Raw genomic sequence first — 25,250 nt, 5'->3', positions numbered from 1 at the left:
TCTAGACATTACCACAATGAATTTTAAACAAAACAATTCAGATGCAGTTGAAGTTCAGACTTTCAGCTTTCATTTGAGGGTATCCACATTAAAATTGGATGAAGGGTTTAGGAGTTTCAGCTCCTTAACATGTACCACCCTGTTTTTAAAGGGACCAAAAGTAATTGGACAGATTAAATAATTGTAAATAAAATGTTCATTTCTAGTACTTGGTTGAAAACCTTTTGTTGGCAATGACTGCCTGAAGTCTTGAACTCATGGACATCACCAGACGCTGTGTTTCCTCCTTTTTGATGCTCTGCCAGGCCTTCACTGCGGTGGTTTTCAGTTGCTGTTTGTTTGTGGGCCTTTCTGTCTGAAGTTTAGTCTTTAACAAGTGAAATGCATGCTCAACTGGGATGAGATCAGGTGACTGACTTGGCCATTCAAGAATATTCCACTTCTTTGCTTTAATAAACTCCTGGGTTGCTTTGGCTTTATGTTTTGGGTCATTGTCCATCTGTAGTATGAAACAACGACCAATCAGTTTGGCTGCATTTGGCTGGATCTGAGCACACAGTATGGCTCTGAATACATCAGAATTCATTCGGCTGCTTCTGTCCTGAGTCACATCATCAATAAACACTAGTGACCCAGTGCCACTGGCAGCCATGCATGCCCAAGCCATCACACTGCCTCCGCCGTGTTTTACAGATGATGTGGTATGCTTTGGATCATGATCTGTACCACGCCTTCTCCATACTTTTCTCTTTCCATCATTCTGGTAGCGGTTGATCTTGGTTTCATTTGTCCAAAGAATGTTCTTCCAGAACTGTGCTGGCTTTTTTAGATGTTTTTTAGCAAAGTCCAGTCTAGCCTTTTTCTTCTTGATGCTTATGAGTGGCTTGCACCGTGCAGTGAACCCTCTGTATTTACTTTCATGCAGCTTCTCTTTATGGTAGATTTGGATATTGATACACCTACCTCCTGGAGAGTGGTGTTCACTTGGTTGGCTGTTGTGAAGGGGTTTCTCTTCACCATGGAGATTATTCTGCGATCATCCACCACTGTTGTCTTCCGTGGGTGCCCAGGTCTTTTTGCATTGATGAGTTCACCAGTGCTTTCTTTCGTTCTCAGGATGTACCAAACTGTAGATTTTGCCACTCCTAATATTGTAGCAATTTCTCGGATGGTTTTTTTTCTGTTTTTGCAGCTTAAGGATGGCTTGTTTCACCTGCATGGAGAGCTCCTTTGACCGCATGTTTACTTCACAGCAAAACCTTCCAAATGCAAGCACCGCACCTCAAATCAACTCCAGGCCTTTTATCTGCTTAATTGAGAATGACATAACGAAGGGATTGCCCACACCTGTCCATGAAACAGCCTTGGAGTCAATTGTCCAATTACTTTTGGTCCCTTTAAAAACAGGGTGGCACATGTTAAGGAGCTGAAACTCCTAAACCCTTCATCCAATTTTAACGTGGATACCCTCAAATGAAAGCTGAAAGTCTGAACTTCAACTGCATCTGAATTGTTTTGTTTAAAATTCATTGTGGTAATGTCTAGAACCAAAATTAGAAAAATGTTGTCTCTGTCCAAATATATATGGACCTAACTGTATATATGTGTGGATATATATTGATAATTTTGGCTTACAGCCAATGAAAACACAAGTCATTATCTCAGTAAATGAAAATGATTCACAAAAAAAACCTGCAAAGGCTTCCTAAGCATTTAAAAAGGTCCCTTAGTCTGTTTCAGTAGGCTCCACAATCATGGGGAAGACTGCTGACTTGATAGATGTCCAGAAGGCAGTCATTGACACACTCCACAAGGTCCCAGAGTCTGGAGGAAGAGTGGAGAGGCCACAATCCAAGCTGCTTGAGGTCTAGTGTGAAGTCTCCACAATCAGTGATGGTTTGGGGAGCCATGTCATCTGCTGGTGGAGGTCCACTGTGTTTTATCAAGACCAAAGTCAGCGCAGCCATCTACCAGGACATTTTAGAGCACTTCATGCTTCCCTCTGCCGACAAGCTTTTTGGAGATGGAAATGTCATTCTCCAGCAGGACTTGGCCCCTGTCCACACTGCCAAAAGTACCAATACCTGGTTTACACACAACAGTATCACTGTGCTTGATTGGCAGAAAACTTGCCTGACCTTAACCCCATAGAGAATCTATTATAGAGAATCTATGGGGTATTGTCAAGAGGAAGATGAGAGACCCCAGAGCCAACAATGCAGACGAGCTGAAGGCTGCTATCAAAGCCACCTGGGCTTCCATAACCCCTCAGCAGAGCCACAGGCTGATCGCCTCCATGCCACATTGCCGCATTGATGCAGTAATTGATGCAAAAGGAGCCCGACCAAGTATTGAGGGTATTTACTGAACATACATTTCAGTAGGACAACATTTCGGATTATAAAAACATTTTTCAAGCTGGTGTTATAAAGTATTCTAATTTACTGAGATAATGACTTTTGTGTTTTCATTGGCTGTAAGCCATAATCATCAACAGTAACAGAAATAAACACGTGAAATAGATCACTCTGTGTGTAATGACTCTATATAATAGATCACTCTGTCTGTAATGACTCTATATAATAGATCGCTCTGTGTGTAATGACTCTATATAATAGATCACTCTGTGTGTAATGACTCTATATAATAGATCCCTCTGTCTGTAATAACTATATAATAGATCTCTCTGTGTGTAATGACTCTATATAATAGATCCCTCTGTGTGTAATGACTATATAATAGATCCCTCTGTGTGTAATGACTCTATATAATAGATCCCTCTGTGTGTAATGACTCTATATAATAGATCTCTCTGTGTGTAATGACTCTATATAATAGATCCCTCTGTGTGTAATGACTCTATATAATAGATCCCTCTGTGTGTAATGACTCTATATAATAGATCCCTCTGTGTGTAATGACTCTATATAATAGATCCCTCTGTGTGTAATGACTCTATATAATAGATCTCTCTGTGTGTAATGACTCTATAATAGATCCCTTTGTGTGTAATGACTCTATATAATAGATCCCTCTGTGTGTAATGACTATATAATAGATCCCTCTGTGTGTAATGACTCTATATAATAGATCCCTCTGTGTGTAATGACTATATAATAGATCCCTCTGTGTGTAATGACTCTATATAATAGATCCCTCTGTGTGTAATGACTCTATATAATAGATCTCTCTGTGTGTAATGACTCTATAATAAATCCCTCTGTGTGTAATGACTCTATATAATAGATCCCTCTGTGTGTAATGACTCTATATAATAGATCCCTCTGTGTGTAATGACTCTATATAATAGATCCCTCTGTGTGTAATGACTCTATATAATAGATCCCTCTGTGTGTAATGACTCTATATAATAGATCCCTCTGTGTGTAATGACTCTATATAATAGATCCCTCTGTGTAATGACTCTATATAATAGATCCCTCTGTGTGTAATGACTCTATATAATAGATCCCTCTGTGTGTATTGACTGTATATAATAGATCCCTCTGTGTGTAATGACTCTATATAATAGATCCCTCTGTGTGTAATGACTCTATGTAATAGATCCCTCTGTGTGTAATGACTCTATAATAGATCCCTCTGTGTGTAATGACTCTATATAATAGATCCCTCTGTGTGTAATGACTCTATATAATAGATCCCTCTGTGTGTAATGACTCTATATAATAGATCCCTCTGTGTGTAATGACTCTATATAATAGATCCCTCTGTGTGTAATGACTCTATATAATAGATCCCTCTGTGTGTAATGACTCTATATAATAGATCCCTCTGTGTGTAATGACTCTATATAATAGATCCCTCTGTGTGTAATGACTCTATATAATAGATCCCTCTGTGTGTAATGACTATATAATAGATCCCTCTGTGTGTAATGACTCTATATAATAGATCCCTCTGTCTGTAATAACTATATAATAGATCCCTCTGTGTGTAATGACTCTATATAATAGATCCCTCTGTGTGTAATGACTATATAATAGATCCCTCTGTGTGTAATGACTCTATATAATAGATCCCTCTGTGTGTAATGACTCTATATAATAGATCTCTCTGTGTGTAATAACTCTATATAATAGATCCCTCTGTGTGTAATGACTCTATATAATAGATCCCTCTGTGTGTAATGACTCTATATAATAGATCCCTCTGTGTGTAATGACTCTATATAATAGATCCCTCTGTGTGTAATGACTCTATATAATAGATCTCTCTGTGTGTAATGACTCTATAATAGATCCCTCTGTGTGTAATGACTCTATATAATAGATCCCTCTGTGTGTAATGACTATATAATAGATCCCTCTGTGTGTAATGACTCTATATAATAGATCCCTCTGTGTGTAATGACTCTATATAATAGATCCCTCTGTGTGTAATGACTCTATATAATAGATCCCTCTGTGTGTAATGACTCTATATAATAGATCTCTGTGTGTAATGACTCTATAATAGATCCCTCTGTGTGTAATGACTCTATATAATAGATCCCTCTGTGTGTAATGACTCTATATAATAGATCCCTCTGTGTGTAATGACTCTATATAATAGATCCCTCTGTGTGTAATGACTCTATATAATAGATCCCTCTGTGTGTAATGACTGTATATAATAGATCCCTCTGTGTGTAATGACTCTATATAATAGATCCCTCTGTGTGTAATGACTCTATATAATAGATCCCTCTGTGTGTAATGACTCTATATAATAGATCCCTCTGTGTGTAATGACTCTATGTAATAGATCCCTCTGTGTGTAATGACTCTATAATAGATCCCTCTGTGTGTAATGACTCTATATAATAGATCCCTCTGTGTGTAATGACTCTATATAATAGATCCCTCTGTGTGTAATGACTCTATATAATAGATCCCTCTGTGTGTAATGACTCTATATAATAGATCCCTCTGTGTGTAATGACTCTATATAATAGATCCCTCTGTGTGTAATGACTCTATATAATAGATCCCTCTGTGTGTAATGACTCTATATAATAGATCCCTCTGTGTGTAATGACTCTATATAATAGATCCCTCTGTGTGTAATGACTCTATATAATAGATCCCTCTGTGTGTAATGACTATATAATAGATCCCTCTGTGTGTAATGACTCTATATAATAGATCCCTCTGTGTGTAATGACTCTATATAATAGATCCCTCTGTGTGTAATGACTCTATATAATAGATCCCTCTGTGTGTAATGACTCTATATAATAGATCCCTCTGTGTGTAATGACTATATAATAGATCCCTCTGTGTGTAATGACTCTATATAATAGATTCCTCTGTGTGTAATGACTATATAATAGATCCCTCTGTGTGTAATGACTCTATATAATAGATCCCTCTGTGTGTAATGACTATATAATAGATCCCTCTGTGTGTAATGACTCTATATAATAGATCACTCTGTGTGTAATGACTCTATATAATATAGGAGGTTCACTTTTTGTGTTGAAGAACTGAAATAAATTAACTTTTTGATGATATTCTAATTTAGTGAGATGCACCTGTGTATGAAAAATGTGTGTGTGTGTGTGTGTATATATATACACACACACACATATCTGCACACATATACACTATTGTACATTGTGTGTGTGTGTATAAATATATAGTGTGTATGTACCATATATATTTGTGTGTAAACATGTGTGCATTTGTGTATATATATTTGTGTGTGTATTGGTGGTTCAGTTTCAATAACAAGGAGTGTACATACATAAATGTATAGAATATTTACTTCCAGTCAGTGGGATATGGGAAATAATAAAGAATTCCCTTATGGTATATTTTAGATATTTTGGATCATTGTTAGAGCGCCCCCTGTATTGTAGTGCAAAATTCTCTGTAGGATCCAGCAGCACATCAGTTCATTGCATGGTGTAATGCTTCATCTCACCAGTGGGGGCACTGCAAGGTAATTGAACCCTTGCTGTCCAGTACTTCACAGATCGCTGATCAATTGATCGTCAGAATGTCAGAATTGAATAACCAAGCACCCTTCACGCTGGGGGGGGGGGGTGTTAATGATGCGAGTTGTCATCCTCTGGTGATTGTCCTGTTAGTGACCTGTACAGTATACAGCCATTAATAAGCCGCACTGTCACAGTAGATGGCCGCGTTCTCGCTTGCGGTTGATTCTGTGCAGAAAACCGACTGTTGGTAACTTTCTTTTCTTTTTTTAATCCGTGTCCCAGGAGAGCGATTCTTGGAGAAAGACACAGCAGATAATGGAGGACTGTGGGAATACCCATACACCACACAGGCTATTTTTATGTGATGAGCTGTCAGTGTTTTACCTTCCTCGCCAGTGTACGTACCCCGCTGCTAGGCCGAGCCTGTCAGTCATGGTGCCCTGAAGGCCTATTTCACGCCCTCTTTTCCAGCCAACATGAAATTGCATTAGAAAACTGTGAATCCCAACTCCCAGTACAGAAATAATGCATCAGTCAAACAGCGCCAGGTTTTAACCTCCATATTCAGGATGCCGAATTTGTTTTCATAGCTCAGAACCGGGGTCCGCATAGATCGACGGCAACAAAAGCAAATATTCCCTGTAATATCCCTCCAGTCTGCATCAACCTCTCATAAGAGCGAGCCTGTCGGTGCCGTCCTATCACTTTGTTGATTCTATCGACTTGGCTTTTCGAAACGGTCACTCGGGGTTAATGCGCAATTGGACCGCGAATGTAAATGCTGACCTTAAACCCCAGATGCATCCGCTATGTGAACGCTTGTCTTAAAGGGGCTCAGCACTGTTGTGGGTTTTGACTTTGTGGCCATCAATTTGGCTGAAGACATCCCGTCTAGTTGCATCTCTACATAAGAACCGTATATCTTCTCATCCAATTTTTAATTGCTCCACTAAAATAAAAAAAGGCAAAGTTGCAAATGATATCGCTTTGGCTATAGCTCTTAAAGGGACTCTGTCAGTAGGATCAACCCACCTAAGCCGTCTATATAAGCATGCAGGTCATAGGAAGCTGAATAAAATGACATCTTGATATCTGAGATCCGATGTTTTATTCCAGAGAAATCCACGTTTTTCTTAATATGTAAATGAGCTGTTAAGATCTATGGGCCGGACATAGATCTCCCTGAGAATCTGCCTTTGTAGTTGAAAGGGGTCATTACCAATGTGAGACATGTAAATCAGGAGAGCAGACTGTCAGTCATTACAGGTCTCAATTTGTTAATACCCCCTTTCATTTGTAATAAGCTCTGGAGGCAGATTCTCAGGGAGATCTATGTCCAGCCCATAGGTCTTAACAGCTCATTTACATATTAAGAATAACATGGATTTCTCAAAAATAAAACATCGGATTGCAGATACCAAGGTATCTTGTTATTCAGCTTCCTATGACCTACATGCCCATATAGACTGCTTAGAAGGGTTGATCCTACTGACAGATTCCCTTTAAACAAATGTGTTTCCGTAGTGACAGACTACAAATAAACCTCATGTAGTCAGACTCTGCTGTCATAATCTTTTTCTTTTCTCAGCTGTTTCTTGTTGATATACTTTTGGTACTTTTGGTAGGTTGATGAGAAGTAAGGGAGACAAGGAAGCATGAGTGTAGGGTCTGACTACACCAGGGTTGTTTGTAGTCTGTAACCATGGTGACACATAGGTCTTCTAAGGAGCTGTGTATAAAAAAAAAAAAACATGAATTTTTCACTTTAAATGCCGTAGAGAAATAGTAAATATAAAAAGTTTGGTTGCTGACCTGGATGGAATTGCATCCCATTCCCGATACTTGAATTTTCTTGTAGTTCAGCTTTACAAGTCTGGAGGAAAAAACATTTCTTACAATTTTTTTTTTTTTTTTAAATCCTATTTTTCGTGCATGCAATTGTATCTTGTACAGTTCGATATTTGAGTAACTGATGAGTTTCTGAACCTCCATTACAATATGTTCAGCGGGATCAATTATCAATGCTTGTAGAGCACGCAATCAACGCGTTTCAGAAATGGCTCTGCGGTCAGGGAAACCCCACTGGGTAGCAGAGCTGTGCAGGCAAAAAAAGAAAAAAAAAATAGCATGAGCCTAGCCGTAGCCTAGCATGAAGTGGCAATACGATTGATATGAATGACGAGAAGTGAATGATTCCTCCTATAATCATGCTCTAGGGGGGTGAGCTTGGAGGAAGCTGTGCCTGCTCTTAATGAGACTGGGATACGTTCCGCATGCTAAGTTACCGTGTTCTTGTCAGACCTCTAGTGGTGATTTGTGGAACTGCGAAAGGCCATGCAATTTTTATTTCTTACTTGTTTCAAAGGCCATTTTCGAAAATCTTTATTTTTTTCAAAGTAACCGTCACTTTAATTTATGGTACTCTTGAACTCAAGCAACTTTGTAATACATCTCATCAGATAAATTTACTTCTTTCTCTTCCTATACTAGTCTTTCACTCAATTCATGGATAAAATCTGTATTTAGTGAAGACAGATTTTCACATCACGGAGATAGAATTTTAAAAGCACCAACTGTCATCTCTTATGGAGAGGGGAGGAGCTAGAGGCAGACGCAGACATTCCCCAGCAAGTTCTATTGAAATGACCGTTATATTTTTAAAATATAACTGTCATTTTCTGTGAACTTGCAGCGGAATGTCTGCGTCTGGCTCTAGCTCAAACACCAACTGAATTCTGAATTAGACACAGACATTCCGCTGCAAGTTCACAGAAAACGACAGTTACACTTTAAAATGTTCAAGTTCGACTGAAACGGCTGAAGCGTAACTGTCATTTTCTGTGAACTTGCAGCGGAATGTCTGCCTCTAGCTCCCCCCCCCCCTTACATAGATTTTTATAAGCACCAGCTGTATTATGAATTAAAAACTAAAATGACTTATACTCTTTAAAGAAGTAAATGTTATTTGCTCCTCGCCATCTGTTTATGTTGTTGGATTTCATTTTTATATCCCTTTAAATACCTGTCATATATTTTGTCATTCTGAGGTCATATACTATGTTCAAGATACAGATATAGTATAGGTCAATGTGCAGGGTAGTCATAAAAAATAACATAAAGGGTCCCTATAGCTTGGCCCTTAGATGGACGGTATATTAATGGCCGCCTGGAATAATATATATTATACCCCAGGCGTCTGTCTGACATAAAACAGAATGCCTGTGTTTCTGCACTGTCTGTCAAGCCATGGGATTTGTCAAGGAGATCTGGTTTGAGGATGACAAATCTGACCCTTTGCTTAATAAATGATTGAAATCTCTGCTGCTCTGCCTGGGTAAAGCTTGATAAATAATGGATTGGTTTGCAGGGAGACTTAGCGCGTGTAAATGTACAGCGCAGAGCTGTGAAGAGACGGCTGCTCCTTTGCTTAATAAGAAGAATATACGTGTTTTTGACGCTTATCTATCAGCGGATGCCATAAGTGCTCTGCTTTTGTCAGTGACCTATAGCTGATCTCCCCATAATGTTCTGTGGTGGGGGATTAAAGCTTTATCGTCACTTTCTTATATACTTTGGGAGGGGGAGATAAGCAGCTGGGGTCCCGGAAGGCGGCGCAGCTGGCAGGTATGAATAGGGCTGTCCTTCGTTAACTGGCTCTGCTGAAGGGTTCTCCGCTGTTGGCTTGTGGCCGCCACAAAGATTATACCATAATAGTGTAATACTGCTTAGACGTTGTATAGCACTGTTTTTGATTACTTTATGTATGGCGGTGCTATCTGAGAACTGTTTGGTGGTATTATGTTAGACATTTCCTAGCACTACCTGGAAAGTTTTTATTCCATGCATGGTGGTGATGGCACCGTGTCAGCCGAGTTACACAATTGTATGGCCATGCTTTTGGGCACTGTGCTGATATAAGGAAACCATGCAGTAGAGTTTATAAACACTGTATGACGGTACACTGTGAGGAGGTTCCATCCCACAACAGAAGATGCAGTAGCTGTACAGGGCACTACCTAAGGATATGTGCCCACGACGCCTTCTAGACGCTTGTTCTTTCTAGGGAAAGTCTCTTCAGGCTGTGTTTTTCATGAAGCATCTTATTGAAGCTGGCGATTTTTTATTTTTTTCATACTGTTATGTACGATTGTGCGCGTCTTCCAAGCGGAAGATGCCACAAGAATGTACTACTGGTGACTTCTTTTAACCGCATCACATCTTTAAAAGAAGCTCTGAAATATAGAAGGAAACCTCTAGGAGACGCCTCAATAATCTGGTCGAATGGAGACTCTACCATGAGCATCACTTGGACATGGTCTGGCATCGGAGGACAATAACTATTTCCAAGTGATTCCCATGGTAGAGTCTCCATATGACCAGATCATTATTAAGGTGTCTCCTAATGGTTAGTCTAGCATCCGAGGACAATAACTAACCTCTAGGAGACAACTCAATAATGATCTGGTCGTATGGAGAATCTACCACGGGCATCACTTGGACATAGTCTAGCATTGGAGGACAATAACTATGCTCAAGTGATGCCCATGGTAGAGTCTCCATATGACCAGATTACTGAGGTGTCTCCTAGAGGTGTTAGTTATTTTCCTCCAATGCTAGACTAACACCTCTAGGAGACACCTCAGTAATCTGGTCATATGGAGACTCTACCATGGGCATCACTTGAGCATAGTTATTGTCCTCCAATGCTAGACTAACCTCAAGGAGACACCTCAATAATGATCTGGTCGTATGGAGACTCGACCATGGGCATCACTTGGACATAGTTATTGTCCTCCGATGCTAGACTTGGCTTACGACCTTATTAAATTGAGAAACTAAAGATCCGAAATCATACCGGATTCGCGAGCCATCTGTGTCATGACCTCTTGACTATACCACTCCTCCATTTCTGAGACTTGTTCTTTACTATGAACCATGTAGTAGATATATTCCGTCTAGCTGAAGGCTTTTAAACGGCCCTGTGATGTATTTTTGGAGATAATTCTAATCCCTCTTAATATTCTAAACCTGAATACATTTTCATCACATTGCCAAGTGATTTTTTTTTTCTTAAGTTTTCAGAACTTCAATTTGCATTTTAAGCATGGAGACGGAACGATTATTGAAGAACCAGCTCTTTTTATTTTTACACTTGCATAGAAGACACGAGTCCTTTCGTCGATGACCTCTCTCTTAACGTAGACGTCGTATCCGATCCGAAACGCCAGTTGTCTGAAGCAGGAAGGGGATGGAAACTTCCACTCGCTTCCCTTAAGCAACCTTTAAGTCTTTCGGCTTTATTTCAAGGTCGGCAAATACCATTATGGAGAAGCATTACAATTTCTGCAGAAAGGAGGCAGTATGTTTGATTTATGGAATAATTATCTAGCTTTAGCTTCGTCTTTGCCGGAAAATTACATCCATTTTTTTATGGGACCGTAAGGTATTATCTCCAGGAAAATGATAATTAAACACCTGTGAAATCAATTAGCCCTCTGAGCAGTAAGAAAAATTGTATTTCGAGTGATATTTTGTCACTTGCAAAACTTTTTTTGTGGTGTTAGAATAACACTGTAAGGAGAATGGCTTCCTGCGCATCTGTGATAAAGTTGACCGTAGTGACTGATATTTATGATGGCGCTTGAGAAATCATTTTACTTTGTAGCATGGATTATTAAACATCTGTTTCATTAAAATGCATCAAAATGCTTTGTATCAACAAGGTTCTTCATGACTGGTGTTCGTGATGTGATTTTCTTTCTATGAAGAAGTTAGAGGTTAAACATGGCTGACTGTACTGCGTGTTGGGGAAGAAGGTTCTACTTCTGACTTGTGCCCTAATTTTGATTGTCTGGACCTAGACCCATAAAGGGAAGGTTGTTTAGCCTTTGATCCTCTAGTAGAGTTGCCTGGGAATTGGTCTTCAAGGTCGTTCAACTGGATTATTTGTCCTTAAGGGCGCTCAACTGGATGATTGGTCCTCAAGGGCGCTCGACTGGATGATTGGTCCTCAAGGGCGCTCAACTGGAAGATTGGTCCGCAAGGGTGCTCGACTGAGTTATTGTTCCTCGAGGGCGCTCGACTGAGTTGTTATTGTTCCTCGAGGGCGCTCGACTGAGTTGTTATTGTTCCTCGAGGGCGCTTGACTGGGCCATTGGTCCTCAAGGATTCTTGCCTGAGTTTTTGGTACTCGAGGAAGCTTGCCCGGGTTATTGGTCCTTGAGGTCACTCGCCTGGATCATTGGTCCTAGAAGGTAGTCGCCTGGTTATTTGTATTTGAGGATGCTCGTCTGAGTTATTAGTCCTCAATGACGCCTGCCCAAATTATTGGTCCCCGGGGACGCTCACCCAGGTTGTTGGTCCTTGAGGTCATTCGCCTGGTTCGTAGTCCTCAAAGGTGCTTGCCCAGGTCATTGGACCTTCAGTGCGCTTGCCCGGGTTATTGGTCCTCTAGGGCGCTTGCCTGGGTTATTGGTCTTCTAGGGCACTTGCCCGGGTTATTGGTCCTCTAGGGCGCTTGTCCGGGTTATTGGTCCTCTAGGGCTCTTGCCCGGGTTATTGGTCCTCTAGGGCGCTTGCCCGTGTTATTGGTCCTCTAGGGTGCTTGCCCATGTCATTGGTCCTCTAGAGTGTTTGTCCGGGTTATTGGTCCTCAAGGAGCATTATTTTGAGACATTAAACTTTTAAAGGAATTATTTAGAGCTTTGTGAATGTTAAGAGCGATATCTATATATGTTGTAACTTGATAAAGTGAATGCTGTACTATGCATAAACTTAGTTGGTCCCAAATCCTTGCTCTTCAGGACCACTGCCTGCTGAGCTCTATAGGCAGCCCAGTATTATTCATGTACGAGAGTTGCAAATGTCCATCAGTATGGGAGCAGGTCAGTTCTTACTGCTTAACATAACAGATGTGCTATTTGGGGCTCTAGGTAAGCACAATGCCAACTTGGCATCCAAGATCTATTCAGGACCTGGTACTTTTGAACCACTTTTTAGTCATATAGCAATTTAGACATGAAGCAAAGTCTATAGAAAGAGCTATGAGATCTTAGAGAATATTTCCATATGCACCTCAATCTGGGGCTAATATGGGCTATTTACTATATGTAATGTATACACCACCTATTCTAGCATCGGGATTGGCTGAAAAACTTTGGCAGACTCTTTTTATAATTTTGCATCTGAAATGATTAAATGTATCTAGGTGCAGGACCAAACTTATTGATGATCTGATCTAGCACAATGTAAATGTAATGCCACAAGCGTCTTACATCAGAGGAGACCCGCGGGGAGCAAAATGTGTCGACAGCTATGGTCGCTGTTCCAATCATAGCTCTCAGTTCCCACGTTCCTAGACTGTTCTGATTGCTGTTCATTAAGGATAGCAAGGTTATTTTTCAAGGCATATGAATCATGTCTATTTTAATACAAGACTTTTTTTTTGCGCCCACTTACTGGAGAAAACCACTGAACAGATCATTCAAATAAATTTTATATATATATATGTATATATATATATATATATGTGTGTTAAAAATTTTAATTTGGTTATGTTCACACGTTCTAGATTTAGTGCAGAATATCAAAAAGAGTTGTTTTTTATTTAAATAAAAAATGTAAATTTTCAGGTAGCTTCTGCTACAAAATCCTCTTCAAACATTTTGTAAATAAGCTACTTATTCATTTAAGGGGAATCTATCAGCAGGATTTGGCTCTGTATTCCGAGAGCAGCATGATATATCGGGACTGAGATCCAGATTCCAGTGATGTCACTTACTAGGCTGTGTGTTGTTTCAATAATCTCCTGCTGATAAAACATAGAGCAGAAGGACTAGTCCTCTAGTGATGAAATCTATGTAACCCCGCCCCCCACTACTGATTGGCAGCTTTCTGCCTGTGTACAAATCAGTGGTGTGGACGGGGTCATAGAGAGCTCCGCATTCTGAGCTCTGCTAGAGAAAACTGATTTTTATCAAAACTGCACCAAGCAGACCAGTAAGTGACACATCCCTGTAATCAGGGTTTCAGGCCCTACATCATGCTGCTCAGATTATATAGGAAAACCTACTGACAGATTCCCTTTAAATGAGAAAACACATCTTTAGTGCACTTAGTGCTCTTTTTTTTCCAATTGGCAGTTGTTTGTGAAAAGAGAAGCTCAACTTGAGGGTTTCCAAACCTTCTAATGATTCCAATAAAGTGGTGTCCAAAAATGTCTTGTCATCTCTATTAATAAGGAGTCGACACAAAGCATCATCTAAGTATTGGTCACCTCTCCATCACGAGTTCTTCATATATCTTCCCTATAATTGTAGACACGTTTCAGAAGTACATTGGTTTTAGAAGTTCATCTTCGACTTGAGTTTCATAATTTGGGACTTGATCCATCACACAGTAGATCCTTGGCAAAATTGTGGAGAGTTGGCAGACCATGTTTTTCCAGTCCTTTGCAAGCCATGGAATATAAAGCATGTTTGACGTGGGTTAGACCTGGCATGAGAAGATCTGTTCAGCCTCTTGTAGACTGATGTTGAAGAGGGGTAGACCTGGCATTAGAAGATCTGTTCAGCCTCTTGTAGACTGATGTTGAAGAGGGGTAGAACTGGCATTAGAAGATCCGTTCAGCCTCTTGTAGGCTGATGTTGAAGAGGGGTAGACCTGGCATTAGAAGATCCGTTCAGCCTCTTGTAGACTGATGTTGAAGAGGGGTAGACCTGGCATTAGGATATCCGTTCAGCCTCTTGTAGACTGATGCTGAAGAGGAGTAGACCTGGCATTAGAAGATCTGTTCAGCCTCTTGTAGACTGATGTTGAAGAGGGGTAGACCTGGCATTAGAAGATCTGTTCAGCCTCTTGTAGACTGATGTTGAAGAGGGGTAGACCTGGCATTAGAAGATCTGTTCAGCCTCTTGTAGACTGATGTTGAAGAGGAGTACACTTGGCATTAGAAGATTCGTTCAGCCTCTTGTAGACTGATGCTGAAGAGGGGTAGACCTGGCATTAGAAGATCCGTTCAGCCTCTTGTAGACTGATGTTGAAGAGGGGTAGACCTGGCATTAGAAGATCCGTTCAGCCTCTTGTAGACTGATGTTGAAGAGGAGTACACCTGCCATTAGAAGATCCGTTCAGCCTCTTGTAGACTGATGACGTCTTGTACTCAAGTCTCGATGTACATTTATCTGTTCTTTATCCAGACTTTGGATTTCTTTCTAAAACTTTGATACAGAAAGGCAATGACTCACGACTAAGACTGGGGAAAGTGAAGGGGATAAAATGTGGATTAGGTTTAGTATAGTACAAGCAATGGCTCCCATGGCGCATTGGTTAGTTTCCCATCTCTTAAGTGCGGTGACTTAGGAGGATGGCGCTAGTAGGAATGCGTGCGGTGGCTGATTACACACTGCAGGGTCTCTGCACACAGCCACTGTGACTGAGGAGAACGTCAAAAGCTGAGGCTCCTGCAGCCGCTTAATCCTTACATTGATGGACAAGGTCGACACATCAATGCAGAAATTACAGGAGAACCATTTTCAGCTGGATATTCTTTGAGGGAAAGCAGACAGGCAATGTTTAGCTAGGAGGAGAAAGGTTACAGCTTTCATGCACATATCCCTGTAAATACTTTTATGCCAAAAATGACAAAAGTATTCTTGGGGTGATACCTTTATTGGCTAACCAGAAAAATTATATTGTACATCATGCACATATCCCAAAACGCAAACCTTTATTTTTCTTTGTCCTGGTTGTAAATCATTTCATGCAAATTTCTTGCATCAAGTACAATTTGTCATTTTGTTTAATTATTATTATTATTATTATTATTTATTATTATTATAGCGCCATTTATTCCATGTCGCTTTACATTTAATTCTTTTTTACGTGATACTTTTGAGCTGTTTTGTCGGATAATGGTCATTTCTGCATTAAATATATTCTGTTCTATTAATCTGATGTAGACGTCTTAAATCCCTTCACTGGATTACTAGTATTTATAGAGAACTTTTCCAAATCTTTAAAAAAAAAAAATAATAACAATCTGTAAAAGAAGACGGTCATGTTTTTTACATGATGACATGCCTCTGAAATAGAGTAGGAAATAAAATAAAGATCGGGTTGGAGGATTTTCAGGACAGACTGGGGTTTTCAGCTATTCTCTTTTAATCTTGTTGATTTTAAGAATTCCAGGAATGAAATGTAATAATATGATTCTCACAGTGATTATTTGTTATATTTAGATGTTTAGATTAAGGCCATGTTCACACGTTCAGTATTTGGTCAGTATTTTACATCAGTATCTGTAAGCCAAAATCAGGAGCAGGTGAAAAAATGCAGAAGTGGTGTCGTGTTTCTATTATAAAATAAAACACTGACCAAATAATGAATGTGTGAATGTGGCCTAAGTAGTACTCTAAGGCTCATTCACACTTCAGTTTTTCGCATACGAGTTCTGTCTGTGTTTTTCATGGCTAGCTCTCGTACCTACTACCGTCTGAGGTTGTTCACATATCCGTGATTTTTTGCCAACGGAGTTGTCTGTACAAAATAGCAGGGATATGTCCGATGTTGATCCGAGTGTCAGATCAAGCTCGGCAATGAAAGGCTTTGGGCCAGTGGAAAAAATTGGACAGCACTTGGATGCCTTTCAAGTGGTGTTCGTTTTTCTGATTGGAGAAGGTGGAGAAACATTTTTTTTGCTCTTTTTAGAGAAAAACTGACCACACTCTGATGAAAAACACTGGCAAAACTCTGATGAAAAACGCTGAGGAAGCTCTGATCGAAAACACTGTCCAAGCTCTGATCGCAAAACGCTGTCCAAGCTCTGATCGCAAAACGCTGTCCAAGCTCTGATCGCAAAACGCTGTCCAAGCTCTGATCGCAAAACGCTGTCCAAGCTCTGATCGCAAAACGCTGTCCAAGCTCTGATCGCAAAACGCTGTCCAAGCTCTGATCGCAAAACGCTGTCCAAGCTCTGATCGCAAAACGCTGTCCAAGCTCTGATCGCAAAACGCTGTCCAAGCTCTGATCGCAAAACGCTGTCCAAGCTCTGATCGCAAAACGCTGTCCAAGCTCTGATCGCAAAACGCTGTCCAAGCTCTGATCGCAAAACGCTGTCCAAGCTCTGATCGCAAAACGCTGTCCAAGCTCTGATCGCAAAACGCTGTCCAAGCTCTGATCGCAAAACGCTGTCCAAGCTCTGATCGCAAAACGCTGTCCAAGCTCTGATCGCAAAACGCTGTCCAAGCTCTGATCGCAAAACGCTGTCCAAGCTCTGATCGCAAAACGCTGTCCAAGCTCTGATCGCAAAACGCTGTCCAAGCTCTGATCGCAAAACGCTGTCCAAGCTCTGATCGCAAAACGCTGTCCAAGCTCTGATCGCAAAACGCTGTCCAAGCTCTGATCGCAAAACGCTGTCCAAGCTCTGATCGCAAAACGCTGTCCAAGCTCTGATTGCAAAACGCTGTCCAAGCTCTGATCGCAAAACGCTGTCCAAGCTCTGATCGCAAAACGCTGTCCAAGCTCTGATCGCAAAACGCTGTCCAAGCTCTGATCGCAAAACGCTGTCCAAGCTCTGATCGCAAAACGCTGTCCAAGCTCTGATCGCAAAACGCTGTCCAAGCTCTGATCGCAAAACGCTGTCCAAGCTCTGATTGCAAAACGCTGTCCAAGCTCTGATCGCAAAACGCTGTCACAAATCTTTGGCCGATTTCACACGTCTGACATTCCCAGTCCAAGTTTGTCTCCTGACATGAAGTCAAACTCTACAACCTCATGGGAATAAATTAAACTGTTTGAGTTCAGGTCAGGAGAATCACAGTGAATACTCTGATTGTGATTGTTGGACGGGTAAAACCAGCCTTACTTTTGGGGAACTTCACATTTGGTGATTCCCATAAATCACAGCTTTCTGAACACATCATGGACACCTATGGTGCTCCATCCCCATCACACAGTTGAGTTCTGTTATGGGAACAGTAGTTTACTAGTAATAGTTGTGTTCTGGTAACTTATTGGTATTTGTCCAACCACCTTGGCACTTATAACCAGCATATTTTACCAAAATAACCTAAGAGTTTGTGTTCTCATCCAGATGTCCCGAAATTGGACCAATTGGAGAGCATTAAATATTTTTTTTTTTAGTGAGATGAGACAATCACCTTGTGGTTTGAGAACACAAGGTTCTCGAGTGCGAAACACTTGCTTGTTGCCCAGTGTCTGAATTTAGCCATAGACATTAGATTTTTCTTGGTGGATTATCTTGGATCAAAGTAGATTGGATTTTTACGTGTTGTATCATATAATTATGCAAGATAAGTCAGAGGTCTGTGTAAAAAGCGGCATTGGGGTAGCAAGCAGGTAGTGGTTGTCAGCGTTGCGTCAAGATCCACCACCCAACCGATACTGACGCGCCCCTGGGCCTACTTGGTGTAGCGTTGCGCACGCGGGGACTACCCGGAGCTGGGCCTGTTGGGGGTAGTAGTCTCGTGGCGGTGACCCGGTCCGTGCCCAGGGAGTCAGACTTAGTGGCGGTATATTAGCAGTAGATGTAGGACGACTACGCCACCCGTTGAATGCAGCTATGGAGCTGCCGCTGCAGGGCAGACCGCTGAGGCCGGTGGAAGGATGGTGCAGCGTGGATGGTATAACCCCCAACGGGAGGGGTATGGCCTCAGGGCAGCCGACGTGGATGATGGGGGTAGTAGGAACCACTCAGAGACGATGCGGTGTAGTTCAGGGTCTTTACTGGTGACAAAGATAGACCCTCCCGGAGTACTGGCTAGCGGTCGGGGCCTGGTCAGTCCTTGAGCAGATGGGATCCCCCTTGGCCAGGCGGAGTTGTAGGCCTCCCCAACTAATTGTACTCTTCTGGCTTCCTTGCTAGAGGCGGGTAAAGGTAGCCCACGTCCCTGAGTGTACCGTGTGGTGCTCACCCGTATGGCCGGTGACTCGGGGCCTTCTAGTGGCTTCCGCTCCACGACGGCGGTGCTGGTCCCACGCGTGTGACCGTGCCTTCGGGTTTCTTGGCCAGGGGACCTGAAATCCCCTGCCGGGCGGTTTCTGCTGCTGGGTCTGGGTTAATCCCCACAGCCTCGGACTCCGGGTCCGGTGGTAACTCTTCAATCAGGGCGAGCTCTTCAGCTGCCAGCCCCTGATTCCTTTTAGCACTGCTCCCACTGTGCTCCTGATCTTTCTTTCCTATGCTGCTTCTCTTCTTCTCTCTGTACTCTTTCCTCTCTAACCCTGCCTCAGCCCCAGTTTTATATAGGGGAAGTTCTTCCCCTCCCAGGACTGGGCAGGAGGTGTGGCATGCATAGGATTCCTGACCAAGAGACCTCCCACCTGCTCTCAGACATAACATTGCTATTACTGTGGAGACCAGACCCCTGGGGTGCCACAATACGATCAGTTGTGATCTTTTTCCTGCACATTTAGACATAACCTCTTCTTGTTTAGATCTTTTCTTTTCCACATTCACATACTGTATATACTGTATACTTCCTAATGCTTCAAGCTACTGGGACCAATTAAAAATTTGTATCAGAAGCCCCTATGTATGAGAGATCACATTCATATCAGAGTTGCCCACACATGCACCAAGGCAAAAGTAGCTATGGCTGTAGGACTACCAAATTTGTCAACGTGTCTTACTGCCATTAGTAATCCTTTAGCCCTTCATTGTTCCTCTGGATCGTTATGTCCTGACCTTCCATCTTTTATAGAAATTATCTCAATGTTTTTATCAGGCAGCCAAAAATGTCTGGTTTTCAAACAGAAGATGCTTTGGTAAACTCTCCTTTTCGCTGGCGCGTTTTAAACCAGTTTGTGAGGAGAAATGCATTTTTGTGGAGGATTTGTAGAGTTTCCGCTCCAAAAATTCCTCGAAATACTCCCTTGTCCACATCTTATTCTTGAACTTTTCTGAGCGCTTTTTTTGACCTGTTTTTTTTTTTTTTTTACTGAACATTTTTCAACGTTTTTGTTGCATTTTTTCTGCTAGAACTTTCCTCTCTCTCAGCACCAAAGAAGCAGCTAGTCCTTTTTTTTAGACTAAAAGGCTGAAAAAATGCTTCAAGACACACAACTTCCAGTCCTTCCGGGCAACTTTTGAGCTTTCCCATTTGATTATATTATAAAGCATAGAGTATTTGCCAAGTAGAAATGCTTGAAAAACGGACAAGTCACTTCTTTTAACCGCTTGACATTTTTGGAAAAATGAATAGGTTAAGCCCTCAAATTCCTGAACATATGAACAGCAAGTTTTTTTTTGTTTGTTTGTTTTCCTCCTTAATTAGAAATGAAGCTGTTCAGTCTTTTGAGCGTTTCGCCTGTGCTTCTTCAGGGGCTTTTTTTTTCCAAATCCACCTGAAAAAGAAGTCTGAACATATTCCCTTATTACGCCTATCTTCAAATGGACCTAGTCAGTAGTAAGTGCATTATTCAGCTTTGTCAAGCTGTATTTTTTTAGATGGGCCATTGACTTTTCAACTTTTTTTTTAAGCAACCCCAAGCAATTTAAATTTTAGGAAAGTAGAGAATTTGGGAATGTGAAATGAACTAGACACTTATTTTCAATCCAAAACTTTGGATTGTAGTTTTGAAGAGCTTGATCACAGATTCTGTCGACACGGCACATACAGTTTCTGTGAACCATGTGTGTCGGCGTTATCGGTTTCTGACAATTAGAGCTCCTCACCATCGTTAATTGTACCTTTCAACCGTCACACATCTCATTATCTTTCTGCCGATTGCAGACGAGCATGGCTTTGGCAGTAAATTGAAGCTTCAGATACTTATTAGCATGGGAGATGTATTCAGCGTTCGTGAATATTCAGATACGTCCTCGTGACAAGTCCAATAAGATCGGACATCTGCTAGGAGTTCTGCTGATCATTCGAGACCCGGACTTAAGAAATTCGAACGCAGGTTAAGAAAGGCCAAAATGCGTGGTGTTAACATTTTTGTTTTACTCCCGTAGCATTTTTTTTTTTTTTTTTAAGATTTATTTTCCCCCTTACTGCAAATTAACTGCGTGCTTGTTTAAGCAAATGATCCTTTTGCAAATTGCGTCTTTCCCCAAGTCATGAGCTGAGGATTGTCTGACACCTATATATGTAAAAATAGGCTGCGTCTTCTCGAAAAATGAATGTGGCTAACAAAACAAAAATGTGATGCCTGCAGGCTGCGAATAAATTAGTCTATTAGAATTCTGAGATTTTCCCGTTGTCGTCTTATTGTCAGCGAGTGCCTGTCTTAGTTTTGCGGGTGGTTCAGGAGAGGAACGCGGCAGGTTGGCTTCCTCACCGGCGGAATGACAGCATAAGTGGCATTTCCGAACATAAAAAAAAAAAAAATTTTTGGGAGACTTTATGGCAATTGCTTGCGAAATTCTCTCTAATATTTTCAGATTTCCAGGAGGACTATAAGTTATAAGACTATAGTGTATAGTTATATTATAGTACTCACTTTTATCTGTTCTCATGGAGCCATTCCCATGGGCTTCAAAAGCCAGGGAGAAAAATTAGTGTTTTTTTTTTTGTCTTCATTGATGGATATTTTCAGATAGTCGTTGTAAAAACAAGCACTTAAGCAATTTACTCCTCTTTAAAATTTGCAACCGTTCTTGAGATATTAATATTTTTAGTTTTGTTTACATCTCGTCGCCTAGGAGACCGACCACTGCTGATGTCTGGTTTGTAAGTATTGGCCCGGGATTAGGAGGTAACCTTTTGCCCTCCTGCAGTCCTGACAAGCTTTAAAACTCAATAGAAAAGAGATTGTGAACTCTGTGAATGTTTTGCTATTTAGCAGCGGTGGACGGTCTCCAAGGCAACGAGCTTTGAATGAACAAAAATGTTAATATTTCAAGAACGGCTGAAAATTTTAACAAGCAGTAAATTGCAAAATTTCTTGTCTTTACAAGCACTATCCGACAAACCCATTTTTGAAAATGGGTCAAACCCCCTTTAAATCAAACTGGGATGAGGCTCTGACAGCCAACACATCTTATTTGGATACAAGTTTCATTATGATGGGAAGCCATGAAGACACACATGTATATAGTGTAGCTTTATTATTTAGGAAATTGTCTTTGAAGACCAAAAATTGATTTACCTGTTAAGTCCAGACTTCCCCACGTTGGCCGTGGAGGATCACTAAACTAGAGCAGTTTTTGATACTTTGATTGCAGTGGATTTTTTTTCATAATTATTGAAATTTTCATCTTGACCCGTTTTATGGGTTTTTTTTCTTGTAATTTCTTAATGAAGAATTTCTGTACTAAAACTTTCTATTGTTTTTCTTTCTTTTTAGGTATGATTATCGTGAAATGCTGCACAATGCCACTTTCTGTCTCGTCCCCCGTGGCCGCAGGCTTGGATCCTTCAGATTTCTAGAGGCTCTTCAAGTAAGTTCTTCCTAGACCGGAAAATATTTCTATAAACGCCTCTTAACTTTTTATGTTTTTCCCATCGGCATTATCCAGTCTGCCTAGTTAACGTTTGGTTCCATTAAAGGTATGCCCTGCATTTTAATTAAAGGGGTTGTTCACTTTTGGTGGGACAATATTTTTTTTTTCTATGAATGTATTTGGGGTTAAAAAGACATTTTTGCAAGTGGGTTTCATTAAACATTTTGCAAAGTTTCTTTGTTTCCCTTAACATTACATTTTGAGGTGGTCTGTGGTCATAAATCAGCTAAGAGGCTCCCAGAAAAAGATAAAAGTTCTGAAAGTCTTATGGAAGAAAGAGTTTGGAGAATGAGCTCACTGATGGATTCTCAGTTAACTCATCCAACCAAAAATCAGCAATAGACAGAGGCTGTAGAAGGCAAAATTTGTAATGAAAGCCAAATTGCAAAAATGTTTTGTGTCACAAATGCTTGCATTTAACTAAAAAAAAAGTGCAAATTTGGGTTATGCAAAAATGTTAAAAAAAAAAGTTTTCGTCACAGAATGCTCCTTTGTAGCAATTCCAGCATTGCAGACCTTTGGCATTCTAGCTGTTAATTTGCTGAGGTATTCTTGAGACATTTCCCCCCATGCTTCCTGACGCCCCTCCACAAGTTGGATTGGCTTGATGGGCACTTTTTGCGTACCATACGGTCAAGCTGCTCCCACAACAGATCAATGGGGTTGAGATGTGGTGACTGCGCTGGCCACTCCATTACAGATAGAATACCAGCTGCCTGCTTCTTTCCTAAATAGTTCATCCATAATTTGGAGGTGTGCTTTGGGTCATTGTCCTGTTGTAGGATGAAATTGGCTCCAATCAAGCGCTGTCCACAGGCATGGTGTTGCAAAATGGAGTGATAGCCTTCCTTATTCAAAATCCCATTTACCTTGTACAAATCTCCCACTTTACCAGCACCAAAGCAACCTCAGACCATCACATTACCTCCACCATGCTTGACAGATGGCGTCAGGCACTCTTCCAGCATCTTTTCAGTTGTTCTGCGTCTCACAAATGTTCTTCTGTGTGATCCAAACACCTCAAACTTTGATTCGTCTGTCCATAAAACTTTTTCCCAATCTTCCTCTGTCCAATGTCTGTGTTCTTTTGCCCATATTAATCTTTTCCTTTTATTAGCCAGTCTCAGATATGGCTTTTTCTTTGCCACTTTGCCCTGAAGGCCAGCATCCCGGAGTCACCTCTTCACTGTAGACGTTGACACTGGCATTTTTCGTGTACTATTTAATGAAGCTGCCAATTGAGGAGCTATGACGTCGATTTCTCACACTAGAGACTCTAATGTCCTTGTCTTGTTGCTCAGTTGTGCAGCGGGGCCTCCCACTTCTCTTTATACTCTGGTTAGAGCCTGTTTGTGCTCTCCTCTGAAGGGAGTAGTACACACCTTTGTAGGAAATCTTCAGTTTCTTGGCAATCTCTCGCAAGGAATAGCCTTCATTTCTAAGAACAAGAATAGACTATCGAGTTTCACATGAAAGTTCTCTTTTTCTGGCCATTTTGAGAGTTTCATAGAACAAACAAATGTAATGCTCCAGATTCTCAACTAGCTCAAAGGATGGTCAATTTTATAGCTTCTCAAATCAACCAAACTGTTTTCAGCTGGGCTAACATACTTGTGCAAGGGTTTTCTAGGGTTTTCTAAACATCCATTAGGTTTCTTACACAGTTAGCAAACACAATGTACCATTAAAACACTGGAGTGGTGGTTGTTGGAAATGGGCCTCTATACACCTATGTAGAAATGGTAATAAAAACAAGACGTTTGCAGCAAGAATAGTCATTTACCACATTAACAATGTATAGAGTGGATTTCTGATTCATTTAATGTTAGCTTCATTGAAAAAAAATGGGCTTTTCTTTCAAAAATAATGACATTTCTAAATGACCCCAAACTCTTGAACTGTAGTGTATATATGTATGTGTGTATATATATATATATATATATATATATATATATATATATATATATATATATATATATATATATATATATATATATATATATATATATATACAGTACAGACCAAAAGTTTGGACACACCTTCCGTTTAAAGATTTTTCTGTATTTTCATGACTATGGAAATTGTACATTCACACTGAAGGCATCAAAACTATGAATTAACACATGTGGAATTATATACTTAACAAAAAAGTGTGAAACAACTGAAAATATGTCTTATATTCTAGGTTCTTCAAAGTAGCCACCTTTTGCTTTGATGACTGCTTTGCACACTCTTGGCATTCTCTTGATGAGCTTCAAGAGGTAGTCACCGGAAATGGTCTTCCAACATTCTTGAAGGAGTTCCCAGAGATGCTTAGCACTTGTTGGCCCTTTTGCCTTCACTCTGCGATCCAGCTCACCCCAAACCATCTCGATTGGGTTCAGGTCTGGTGACTGTGGAGGCCAGGTCATCTGGCATAGCACCCCATCATTCTCCTTCTTGGTCAAATAGCCCTTATACAGGCTGGAGGTGTGTTTGGGGTCATTGTCCTGTTGAAAAATAAATGATGGTCCAACTAAACGCAAACCGGATGGAATAGCATGCAGCTGCAAGATGCTGTGGTAGCCATGCTGGTTCAGTATGCCTTCAATTTTGAATAAATCCCCAACAGTGTCACCAGCAAAGCCCCCCCACACCATCACACCTCCTCCTCCATGCTTCACGGTGGGAACCAGGCATGTAGAGTCCATCCGTTCACCTTTTCTGCGTCGCACAAAGACACGGTGGTTGGAACCAAGGATCTCAAATTTGGACTCATCAGACCAAAGCACAGATTTCCACTGGTCTAATGTCCATTCCTTGTGTTCTTTAGCCCAAACAAGTCTCTTCTGCTTGTTGCCT

At 40.8% G+C, this 25,250-nt stretch overlaps 1 protein-coding gene across 1 annotated transcript in view; it reads left to right on the top strand.

Annotated features, from left to right (window-relative positions):
- Positions 1–25,250, top strand: part of EXT1 (exostosin glycosyltransferase 1) — a 258,570-nt gene that overhangs the window by 188,815 nt on the left and 44,505 nt on the right. The window contains exon 2 of the mRNA XM_073679802.1: positions 22,253–22,346. Coding sequence (XP_073535903.1) covers positions 22,253–22,346 — 94 coding nt within the window. The remainder of the gene's footprint in view (positions 1–22,252; positions 22,347–25,250) is intronic.

Source organism: Phyllobates terribilis, unplaced genomic scaffold (assembly GCF_046119375.1).
Source record: "Phyllobates terribilis strain yellow unplaced genomic scaffold, ASM4611937v1 Scaffold_4__5_contigs__length_816908805, whole genome shotgun sequence".
Lineage (NCBI taxonomy): Eukaryota > Metazoa > Chordata > Amphibia > Anura > Dendrobatidae > Phyllobates > Phyllobates terribilis.
This window is presented reverse-complemented; position numbering and strand designations above follow the sequence as displayed.